The 12,565-nt window shown below is 33.1% G+C and overlaps 1 protein-coding gene across 1 annotated transcript; it reads right to left on the bottom strand.

The window, feature by feature from the left end:
- Nucleotides 1-4,963: 4,963 nt before the first annotated feature.
- Nucleotides 4,964-6,148, bottom strand: LOC135768906 (GTPase IMAP family member 9-like). The gene is made up of 3 exons (XM_065278270.1): nt 6,110-6,148; nt 5,921-5,978; nt 4,964-5,770 (listed from the first exon to the last, which is right to left on the bottom strand). Exons 1-3 carry the CDS (start codon nt 6,110-6,112, stop codon nt 5,136-5,138), a joined length of 696 nt encoding a protein of 231 aa, XP_065134342.1. The 5' UTR covers nt 6,113-6,148; the 3' UTR covers nt 4,964-5,135.
- Nucleotides 6,149-12,565: the final 6,417 nt, after the last annotated feature.

Below are 12,565 nucleotides of genomic sequence, written 5' to 3'. Positions count from 1 at the left end.
CAACATTAAACAATCCTTCAGAGAATTTAAAACATCATTTAAGAAGTAATTATTGACTAATTAATCAGTAATTATGATTTCCATACATTAATTATATGAATTTGTTATTTATTTCAAACAATATCCAGAAGAGGCAATACATACTTAAAAATGATCTCAATATATTCAATAAGAATTAACAATAGCTGTGTCATATTCATAGCTGTGAATGATCAGAAATGTATATTTCTCAGTAAATAGTACATTCTGACTGCAGAAATTGATGATTTGAAAACATTACCTTTTCTACTTTTACCATAAAGTGACAAATCAACCGTTTGGTTGAGCATGTTTTTGAAAAATTATAAAAAATATACGAAAGCTTTTTTCATGGCACCAAGTAACATCATTTTGTAAAGTTAGGGCTCTTACAGTGTAATATGTCAAAATAATATGCTTTCCTTGCAAAATTTCAACAATTAGGCCTATTTCCAAAAGTATTTTGGAAGCAACAAATACATTTCTAATTTTACAACCCATATTGCAAAAAATATATTTTTCCTTGCCAAAATAAAGAAGTTTATAAAGTATATTTTTACAGTTGAATATATATTTTTAGCCCTTTCAAACCTTTTATGTTTACTTTTTGGCTTTTTTTTATTGTTTTTTAATATATTTTAAAATATACAAAAAATGGCTAAAAATATATTGGTGAAAAATATATTTTTGTAAATATTTCAGCAATTATTTTTGGGCAATTTTTTGTATATTTTGAAATTCATTTCTAAATATATTTTTTTGCTGTATGTGCATAAATCACAATTTTGCCTGTAATGAAAGGTGCAGGAATTAAGTATTTTTGTAGGCCATCCCGAAAGTTGGCTTCCCATTAGTTCAAAAACTTTGCCCCAAAAGCTCTGTGATCAACATAAGGTTATGATACTTATACATTTTGCTACTAGTGTTCACTACTCACGGAAAATGGGTTACACATGCAGAAGTCACAATATGAGTCTGGTTACCATACTTGACAAAACATGTCACACTTTCATAATCTTCACAAACAACTTTTATGAATTTAAAAGACTGAATGCATGTACCAGGGATTAAAGTTAACCTTGGTCACTAAAGTTTCTCATTACCACCAAGATTCTGACAACTTTCAAACTTTATTAACCCCTTAAAGTTTAAATTCCAATGGGAGCAACACTGCATTATTTGACAGAAAACTCAAAAACAAAAAACTAAGCATGTCACATATCTTTGGAAAGCTGTGATTCTTGTGATACTAAACCCTTTTAAGATACAACAACACAGCAGGAACAGTAAGTGTCCTTTTTAGTTTTTTTTTTACTTTTTCAGGAATTTACTGGCCTCTACTACACTGTGCAACTGACACAAAAAGAACATTTACATTTTCTTACTTTTATTTTTTTTAACCTAAAATCTAACCTATGCCAAAGGGTTAAAATTATTTAAAAACATGTTCCATAATAAAGAAATACTCTGTGAATTAATATTGTTTGGGAATTGTGCCCATGTTGCACTGTTTTTGAGATATTCATCTTTTTGAGATATTGGATTAACACAAGCTCAATTATTTTAAGACATTTAACCAAAACCAAAATTGAATAAAAAAAAACATTGTCTCTGGGTTGAGACAAGAGTTAAAATGTAAACTTATTTCTGGGTTTTGCTTACAAAATACGGTTGAGGCACTGAGGTGCTACAGCAGGCCTGGGGTGAAGCCAAGAAAAAGTAGACGTGGTGTGAATGAAAATATAATTTTCAAAGAAAGGTACCTCTACTTTTTTCTTACTTATTTAAAAAAAACTTCAGTAAATGTAAATGTTTTTGTATCTTCTTGTGTTAGTTGCACAGCATAGCCACTAGATGCCAGTAAATTCTTCACTAAAAACATTGACTTGAGAAAGTAAATATACTGTTGTTTGACTTTAATAATAAACTTATTGTGGGGCTTGCATTCGGTCTATTCATGCTAATAACAATTGTTTTGTCGTCATACAACATTAATGGGTATTAAAAAGTGTAATGTGGCGGGTGATTTTTTTGTCATTGTAGGGCTGTTGTGTTTATGTAGTGGATTGGTAAAAATGAATGTATATGTGTAAAAAATAAAAAAGACACCCCCCTTAAATGTTATATGGCATTTGTGTGTTGAAAGCATTTGGCCTATCCATAATCAAGGTAATCATCAAAATGAATCCGCATTCTCTCAGACATACATTTTATTTTTAAAATAAGGTAACACTTTACAATAAGGTTCATTAGTTAACATTAGTTAATGTATTAACTAACATGAACAAACCATGAGCCATACATTTGTTACAGTATTTATTAATCTTTGTTAATGTTAGTTAATAGAAATACAACTTTTAACTGTTTGTTCATGTTAGTTCACAGTGCGTTAACTAATGTTAACAAGATTTTTTAACATTTTTGTAATTGTTGAAATTAACATTAACAAAGATTAATAAATGCTGTATAGTGCAGTTCATTAGTAGTTAATGTTAACTAATTTAGTTAACTAATGTTAACCAATGAACCTTATTGTAAAGTGTTACAAAAAATAATTTGCTGGACTTACTTAAAAAATAAAATAAAGTGCATAATTTTTGCATCCACTTTTTTAAGTAAGTTTTACATGGAATTTTAAGCAATTTAACCAATTGTGGCTGCAAAAATGATGCATTATATTTTTAAGTAAATAAAACCTATTATTTTTAGTCCACTGACTAGTTAGTTTTTAGTAGTTAGTATTTTCTAAAATTATTCAAGAAGTTTCAACCAATTTTTTAAATTTAATTTCCTTCTTACAAATTTTATATGATAAAATTTAGTTTAAGATTTACTAAATAATGTGTTCATGTAGAATTACTCACATTTTTGTGTTTTTTATTACTAAAATTTGGTTAAAAACATACCGAGCCTAGTGATGGTCGTTTTCGAAGCACTGCTTCATGAGGCTTCGAAACATTTACGAATCTTTTGTTTCGAATCAGTGGTTCGGAGCGTATTTCAAACTGGCCAAAGTCACGTGATTTTAGCAAACGATGCTTCATTACGTCATAACTGTTTCGAAACGTTTCGAAAATCCGATGGTTCACCACTAGGGGGAGTTGATCACATGACCAGTGTCTAATATGTTTCGGTGAACTCGGGTCAGTTTTATTATGAAAGTTCATAAAACATTTATCCTTCTGACTAATAACGCTGCCATTTTGTCTATTTATTGTTTATAGACAGATTTAATGACAAAAATGTGCATAATTAAAAGGGTAGTTAGTTTTAATGATTTGTTTGCCCTAAATAAAACTAAAAACACATAATACACTTTTAACTATGTCTTAATTAAGTTAAATAATTTTTTAAACATATTTTAATAAAAATCTTGCTATTATTTTGTAAAAAAAAGTGTAAAATGTTTGGCCATATCTGCTTTACACTATTTTGACCAGCAGGGGTCGCCAGCGTGTGTGGTGTTTCGAACTGCTTCGAAAAACTGAACCAATTTTCGAAGCAATTGGTTCAATTGATTCGAAGCTTTGAAAAGCTTCGTTTCTCCCATCACTAACCGAGCCCCTAAGGTGACATTGCAGAAAAAAAATCTAAAGTTTAGTTTCATGTGCTCATGTGAAACTTTCATGTGCTCACGTGAAACTTTTATGTGCTCACGAGAAACTTTTATGTGCTCACGCAAAACCTTCATGTGCAGAATTTTTTAGTTTAGTTTCACGTGCGCGCGCAATAGTTTCACGTGAGCATGCGATAGTTTCACACAAGCACGTGAAACTAAACTTAAAAAAAAAATTCTGCACATGAATGTTTTGCGTGAGCACATGAAAGTTTCACGTGAGCACATGAAACTAAACTTTAGATTTTTTTTCTGCAATGTCACCTTAGGGGCTCGGTAATACCAAGAATATTTTGTAAAAATAGAATTCACTATTTTATTTAGTTAAATTTACCAAGCCACAAAACATTTTTTACAGTGTACAATTGTTTTTATTTTAAAGTCAGTAGAATCTACAGCTAACTAATAAAGTTTTTGCTAACAACAATAGCTGTTTGTTTGTATCAATTACAAAAACCTGATTAAAAAAACTTGTCTCACTTAAAACTCCGAACTAAAGGTCTTATATTAAACTATTTTACAAAACAAAAGATCACATAGCATTTAATTTAAACATTGTCTTTATTTTAAACAAATTATTTACCCCAGACTGTTTCTAATTTATGAAATATATCTTTATTTTTTTTAACTTGTGAAAGTACAGTTGGCATAAACATAAGCTTTTAAAACCAGATACATACTGGTAGACATTTTGAATTAAATTTACTGGATACACAATAAAGTCATACACATTAATTCAGCCATGATTATCCTGTGATGGCTTCAAGATAAAAAAGAAATAAAAAGAAAACTACATTTTAAAAAATCATGGTATACATCAGAAAACTATTAGTAAAATTAACTGGAATACAGATTTAGATTTGACACTGACTAACTTAACACTGTTAACATGGCTAATATCTAAAACGTATAAATCATTTTTGATGTTGCTTATATTTATTACTCATAAACACAGTTCTAAGGATATGACCAGTAATATTCATATAAACACTCTAAAAAAATTATTCTGTAGAAATTACAGTATTACTGTCAGCTGTTTGCTGGTAACTTATCGTAGATTTAAATTGATGTTATTTACTGGCAACATTTTGTTCAAAGTTAGATGAACATTAAACATTTACGAGTCTTTCTCTTTACAGAGTAAAACTAAAAAAACAGCCTCATGCAAAGCATTCTGGGAACCAGAAATCATCATTAACCTTCAGATTAAGTTTCCCAGAATGTTTTGCTTGATGCTGTTATTTTAGTTTTACTCTGTAAAGACAAAGACAAAGAAGAGAAATGTTTAATGTTCATTTAACTTTGAAAAAATTATTTGCCAGCAAATAACAAATATAAATCTACGGTAAGTTACTGGCAACCAGCTGCAAGTAAAACTGTAATTTCTACAGAATAATATAGTATAATGATAGTATTAAAGTAGTTTATATGATTCTGGTGGAAATGACTTTGTGAAACTGTTGATTACTCCAGTGAAATATTTAACAACATCAATGAAAAACTACAAGTAATGCAAAATCTTTTCAAATAGATTCTTTCGTGCCCAATCATACATCTTATGTGTGTAGTAACCATTGATAAGCAGGATCTTCTGCAGTAGTTCAGTCACCTGTCGTCTGTTATTCAGATCTCTGTTGTTAATGATGTGATACCCACGACAGCTCTGTATGACTTTTTTCACAAATTGATTCTGATCTATCTCTGAGACTACTGTCTTGTGGTCACATTCATCCCCGTGTGTGAAGAGGATTATAACATACTTCAGCACATTTTCCCCAAAAATCATCTTCACTTGATTCAATATATCTGCCTCATGCTCTGTGAATCTACCAAATGGCACAACGAACAAGAACGCGTTAACTCCTGGTGTGGACAGATACACACTCCTTGCAAACTCCCATGTCAATGTTTTGTTTGAAAGTGTGGTATCAAAAAAACCAGGAGTATCAATGACACGGACATTTCTGCCATCAATCTCTTTACACTCAGCACTAGACACTTTTGTAATAGATGACAGACCTATTCCACATCTAAATCTGTTTTCTCCCAGTATCATGTTTCCTGCCAAGCTTTTCCCAACACCAGTCCTTCCCAGAAGGACGATATTGATCGGGTCTTGGTTCTGCCATGCTGCTGCTGTATTTCATTAAGAAGAGAGGAACAACTTTGAATTTTCATATTTTCATACAGTTCTCATTATTTACACAACCTATGTGATCTGATACATGTATCAATGTGGTGAAGAGATCATTTTATGGTTGTGTATCCAGTGTTGGTCAAGATTACCTTCATTGTTTGGGGATTGCTCTGAGAGTTGATTTCCTCTGCTCTGCAGATCGTTAGACTGGAAGATTATTAAATTAAATATTTAGCTAATATTATGAGATTTTAAATTGTTGTTTAAGTTCTCTTAAAAGTAGAATAAGCAGGTATGTCTTTGATTTCAGACAATATTGATCTGAATGTTATATCTACCATTGTCTGCTGCTGTTCTGTTTTTAGCTGAGACTCAAGACCTGTAAGAAAGAAATTTGTTTTTTTGCACAAATTTATTCAGCATCTACAATTATGTACAATATAGAGAACAAAAAAATTAAGCAAAAAATAAGTCTGTAATTACGTGTTCAGCTAAATAGTATTTTTTAATTTATGAAAGTAATATTAAAACTACATAACGATTAACTTTATGAAAATTACTATTACCTGTGTATCTCTGTATATATGAGAGAGAGGTGTGGGGAGAGAGAGAGAGAAAAAATTATCAAAAACACAAATGACAAATTTAAGACAGCAATTACTAAAATTGTTTAACATTGTTCTGAGGGTGGGATATTTTTACCAGACACCTGAAACCAGGGCCTAATTACACCCATCTTCAAACATGGAGACAACTTTGAGCCAAATAATTACAAGGACATTTGTGTCAACAGAAACCTGGGGGAAATAATCATTGATACAAGACTACAAAATTTTCTTAAAACAAATGAAATCCTGGAAAAAGTCAAATTGGATTTCAGCCCAAACACAGAACATCAGACCACATTTATACCCTCCACACTATCACTGACAAACATCTACACACCAAGACACAAGTAAAGTCTTCGTTTGAGAAGGCTTTCAACTCAATCTCGCATGAAGGACTCTTCCTAAAACTCCTGGAAAATGGGATTGTGGGTAAAACATTTCATTGAAAGTGCTCTATTTTTGCGCACTAATTTTGTACTTAATACAAAAATTCAGCTTGAGACAATCTTAAGAACATCTAAGTGTACTTCACTGTGCTATTTTGAGACACCATTATATTAACTAAAATGTGCTAAAATGTATTTAAAAAATGTATTTAGGTACCACTTGTAGTAAACTTGAACCCATCTCTGTATGAAAGTGTTAACTAAAATCATTTTTTAATGTTAAAAGTGCATTTTAGTTCATTTTCATGGTGTCTCAAAATAGCACAAATGAGTACACTTATATAATCTTAAGAACATCTTAAGAAGTACTAAAGATGAATTTTTAGTATATTAAGTACAAAATTAATATGTGAAAAAGCACTTTAAGTACACTATGGAAGTGTAGCCTACTACTTTTTCACCTGGGGAGAGATAAAGAGAGATAAAGTTTGGTACCTGGGGCCTTTATAAAAGTGCAATGTAGAAACTATCATTCATCTAAGACCATTTCTAAAATGATCATACATGTGATTCAGAGAAAAGGAGCGTACACACCAGGGACGATACTAGGATTTTCATTTTAGGGGGGCTCAGTCCCCAGTAAGGGTATGATTAAAAAAATATTATTTAACTATTAGGTTGTATACTACTAACCTTATTGCAATCCACTATTCCATTGTATTCCCTGTGTGTCATATATGGGACTAGAACATTTTCATTTGGGAATGGAGATTTTTTTACAATGACTAAAAAGACTTCCTGATTCATTATTCACTGTGCAAATACACATACACATTTCCAGTACAAACACATCATTTAACTGTTTGCATTTCTATGCTCACATAGAAACCTTAGCCAAGGATTTTTTTGACAAAATAAACTTTTAACCAGAAAATAAGATAAATGTGTGTGTTAACATAAATGTAAACATAAACCGGATTTGCTAATCTTATAGGTTAATATTATTAGTTGATAGCCACTGTATTAATCTGGGAATTATACAGATCTAAAATATAGAAAAGGGGACTGACCAACAAGTGATCTACCTACTGAGTTGTCAAGATGCAGTACACTGAAAAAAATGATCAATTGAATTAATTAATTTTTTTAAGGTAAGTGGTTGCAATCAATTTATTTAAGCTACATTTAAACAAAAGTTTTATATTTTATTTAACTTTACTACTCTTTTTTGATTAAATGTAGCTTAAATAAATTGATTGCAACCACTTACCTTTAAAAAAATGATTAAATTCAATTAATTATTTTTTCAGTGTATGATGTGGTTTTCAGGACAGGGTTTAGATTAAGCCAGGACAAGGCCTTAGCTATATGGCTCTCCTGATTTTGCCAAGTGGTTGATGTCCTCAGGGCAACATCATGTTGACCCTGGGACCACATTTTAATCAACCAATCAGATTTCAGAAATAAGTTAACAGTTTGTTTTAAGTTTAAGCTTACAATCAGAATTAGCTGTTTCTAGACCTTTGTTTTTCATTTATCATGTCCCTCTGATTTTAGGGTTTGGTTATGGTTGGGGTTTGGGGTGGTTTTTAGGTTTTATTTAGAAAAATGTTGTCCTTGGGTCAACACAATATGTTGCCCTGAGGACATCAACCACTTGGCAAAATCAGTTCGAGCTTAGTTATATTAGGATGTTTATGTAGTTTTTACAAGCATACCTTACAAAAATATTACAGGTGTGCATCTTGAGACAAAACAATGTGACTGATGTATTTTAAGATATGTTAGTGCAAGCTAACTTTAGTTAAGGACTAAAACTCAAACAGGCATTTTAGTCTTGAACTAGACTTAAGCCCTGTTTGGGAAACAGCCCCTATGTCTACTGTAGGTCAGGGGTCTCCAACCTTTTTATAAGCAAGGGCTACCACAATAGATAAAACAATCTGGATGGGTACTTACTACTTTCTGATATAGTTTAATCAAAACTTTTTTCTTTTACTTGTTGTTTTATTTTATTTTACTTGTTGATACGTTTTAGTATTGTTTAAAATGTTAAGATAGGTAAACCAAGCCAAGCTAATATTAAAAATACCACGTTGAACCCTCAAAAACTTACTAGTAATACACAATGTATACTACCATACCAAAGACAAATACACAGGTGCCTTACACTTTTTAAAAGGAAGGAGTTCAAATGTTGAAATATTAATATTTTAAATGAAATGAAACAAACATATTTAATAAGCTTTCCTTTACTTATATTATTTTGATTTTCGCCCCCCTAAAATGATCCTAGTGACGCCCCTGGTACGCACAAAAAAAAAAAAACGTGCGTAAGCCTCTTTTTCAGATTTCCAGTTTATAAATCACAAATGATGTTGAAACTGTGCGCAGTTGAATGCTCTTAGAACTTCGCCTTGTAAACGCCCCTAATTTAATTAATTAGCATATAAATATTCAATTATCAAAGGCCAAATTCTCTGACTGCTACAATGGCGAGTGGTAAGAAAACCTAGGCCTATGTCTTGTTGTTTGCTTAAGTTTTTAATATTAGTGTAGGAGCCATTTTTAATCATTTTATTTCACATAATGATTTATTCTAATAATGTTTTCCTTATTGTTCTATTTTTGAGAACTTGTGCCCTCTACAGGTCAAAAGGACATTAAATAGGAAGGTGACAAGGTGGAGGTGTGGCTGACTGGGAGCACATAGCTTTTTGACCTTGCCACAGGAATGTTTGAATGAACTGCTGCCTCTTTTTTGTGCTCTTAAAGCAATTCTCTTTATAATTTATTTAACAGATAAAGGATCTGTACTATTTGTTTTGTTGTAATAAAACCCACCTACTCTTTCACATTTATTCTTTTGGATTTTTCTTCGTTTATTGGAACAAGCAAGCGTCAAAGATTTCCCCAGTCAACATCAATGTGACAAAGAACAAACTAAAGACAAAATAGTCACTACAATTAGGCTACTAAATTCTATCATGGAAACTTTATTGACATGACTGGAGTTAAGGCGATTGTAAAAATAAAATATTTTGGACTTCAAAGATTCAAAGATCGTATCTTAAACTGTCGGAATATATTCCATATGGATTCATTTGGATTTACGAACTACAAAATCGTTTCCCTAACCCAGGGGTTCACAAACTTTTTTCCTGCGCACCCCCTTCTATGTCCCAACCGGGTTGGCACACCCCCAATCCCCACTAAAAAAAAGGCTAAAAAGATTTGTTTTTAAAGACTCATGTTTAATCATGCGCAAATAACCAGGGGCCAGTTGCAACAGCCGGACATTAAGAAGTTGGGTGTAATGCTGCGTTCCAGGCAGGTTTTTAAACCCGTGAGTTACGACTTCAAAACCACGACTCACCACCCTATGCGTTCCAGGCAGCCTGTAACTCGTGTTTTTACAACCTTCTACCGGTGAAAGTGCACTGGAACGGCAGTCAAACCCGTGACTTCCCACCCGTGAACTCGTACTAGATCGATGTACTCCCAGTTCACAGTCGTGAGTTGTGGTTTTGAAGTCGTGATTTACAGGTTACAGGTTGCCTGGACGCAGCATTAGTCCTACGTCGAGCTTAACTACGTCTGACATTGTGAAAAAAATTTACGTGTGTTACACCATCTGAAACTACGACCAGACGCAGCTACACTCAGCGTAGATGATGAGCGCCCCCATGTATGCGTTTAACCACTGTGATATTTAGATGCCATTCCAGTTTACTATGGTAAAAAACTTACACTTACTGACGTCAGCTAATAGATGATATATGAGAGTTTCCTCATGTTTACCAGTGCGCTCTCCTTCTAGATGCGTGCGTAACGTGCAGACATTCAAGAAAGCCTTTACTGTTCGCACAAAAGGTGTATAATAGTTTGCAGATTCATTATAACAGCTCAAGTTTCAAACAAAATTAAAGCTTTTAATAAGTTCTCTACAGTGTCTTTGTAAGTATTTATGTATTTTATTATATAATTCATTGGCAGTCTCTTTACCATGCATGAAAACACATTGCTCGCGTATCCTGTGCATTAGACGTGCCCATGTCTCGTCACATTTCATTATTTCTATTTTTGCCATAAAAAAGGCTCTCTCTCTTGGTCCCTCTCCTCCTTCGTGACTAACAACTTTATCATAAGACGTCCCACACTTGACAGTTTCCCTGATTTCAGTCAGTTAAGCATATTTATAATATATATGGAATGAATGAAACGAGTTGGCACGCATATAGCGGCTGCAGTGCATGAGTGAAGAGCAGTGCGTAGAAAAAGACAGCAGCTGTCTTCTACGTTTCTATCAAAAACTAATTAATTATAGTTTTTTATTTAAAATAAAAGCGATTACAAAGGAAATGTTTAATGGTCATTTTTTTATTTTATGGAAAAATCCCACTTAAAGAAACAGACCGCCATTACATTTTTCCTCTCGCGCACCCCCTGGTGGCAGCTCGCGCACCACACTTTGGGAATCCCTGCCCTAACCTATCTGGGCACCACCTTTTTGCATCGGAATAGGCATACATTTTTAAGTGCCCATCTTATGACTGCTTTTCCACAAGTTATATAGGTGTATGAGTTCCATAAAACATGTTTCAAAAGTTGTTTGCTCGAAATAGCTTGTAGGAAAAGATTGTTACCCATCTCTAGGAGCCTCTGTTTCATTGCATTTCAGATTGTGCTGTTTTGAGGTGGTCATTACATATTTATGAGCTGCTTCTCCTTTGGCCACGCCCCACTACTAACGTCATGTGCGCATGCGCAATGGTATAGCGAGCAGTACAGACTGTACTATTATTGTTATATATTTTATATTTTTATGAACGGTTTATGTATTGCCAACAGACAAATCAAGCAAAAAATATCACTATAGACAAAAAGGGATCGCAGGTGCAGCACAGATGTCTGTATAAAATATTTAAATATTTAAAAAAAAAATATCACTAATAAGTACATTCCAGGAGAAGAAACTCATGACACAATGATTCAAGAGTAAATTGAGATGTAGCAGTCTCAACAATACACTCATTTTGCCCTGGACAACGCTAACATATTCCCGTTATAAAACATTTTAAAACACATTATTTTCGAAAATTACAGAAATTAAGACCTGAGGACTACGTCGTAAAAATGAGATTACATTTCAGGTTCCAGTAAACACATAAACAAGCATTAAAACATAATATATCCAAATAGCGCTGTTATTTCCATGAGACATGATGACAATGTAGGATATCAACGATGAGAACAGTAAAGCATGTTTTTGCAGCAGTGGCGGTTCTAAGTGGAGGCCAAGGGTGGCCCGTGCCTCTGTAGACATGTCCCTGGCCACCCCTGTTGCCCCCCCCATGCTGACCAAATAAAAAAAGTATGAATTTATTTTGATTTTACACGCGAGCGCCAAAAGCGGAACTAATGCGACGTTCTACATGGGCAAATCAGAGCGGCGCACCCAACCACTGTAGATGCCTGTGGGTGCTGCTCGGCAAGTGCCTCAATTCGTTCAAGCTCCCGAAGTTGTGAATGTGTATGCAGGTTCGGGCACTGGTAAGGACTCTAGCTCACTTCACATTGCATAAAATTGGAGGAATATTATTAAATGGTACATATAAAAATGTTTACAATTGAAAACAAAAATTATTTAGATTATTTAATTATTTAGTAGATTGTGGCCCCAACTGTATAGCAATGTGTGTTAATATTAAAACTAAAACACTTCCTGCTCTGCTACAGTTCGGACGCTTTTGCTTACTGCTTTGTGCTTTGCTCTATCGCTTTTTATATTTATGTTGGC

The sequence above is a fragment of the Paramisgurnus dabryanus genome, chromosome 3 (genome assembly GCF_030506205.2).
Source record: "Paramisgurnus dabryanus chromosome 3, PD_genome_1.1, whole genome shotgun sequence".
In the NCBI taxonomy this organism is placed as follows: Eukaryota; Metazoa; Chordata; class Actinopteri; order Cypriniformes; family Cobitidae; genus Paramisgurnus; species Paramisgurnus dabryanus.
This window is presented reverse-complemented; position numbering and strand designations above follow the sequence as displayed.

Excerpts from the sequence above, each read along its gene's own strand:
- LOC135768906 (XM_065278270.1), bottom strand. Across the intron at positions 5,771-5,920 it reads GCAATCCCCAAACAATGAAG|CAGCAGCATGGCAGAACCAA; the intron begins GTAATCTTGACC and ends AATGAAATACAG.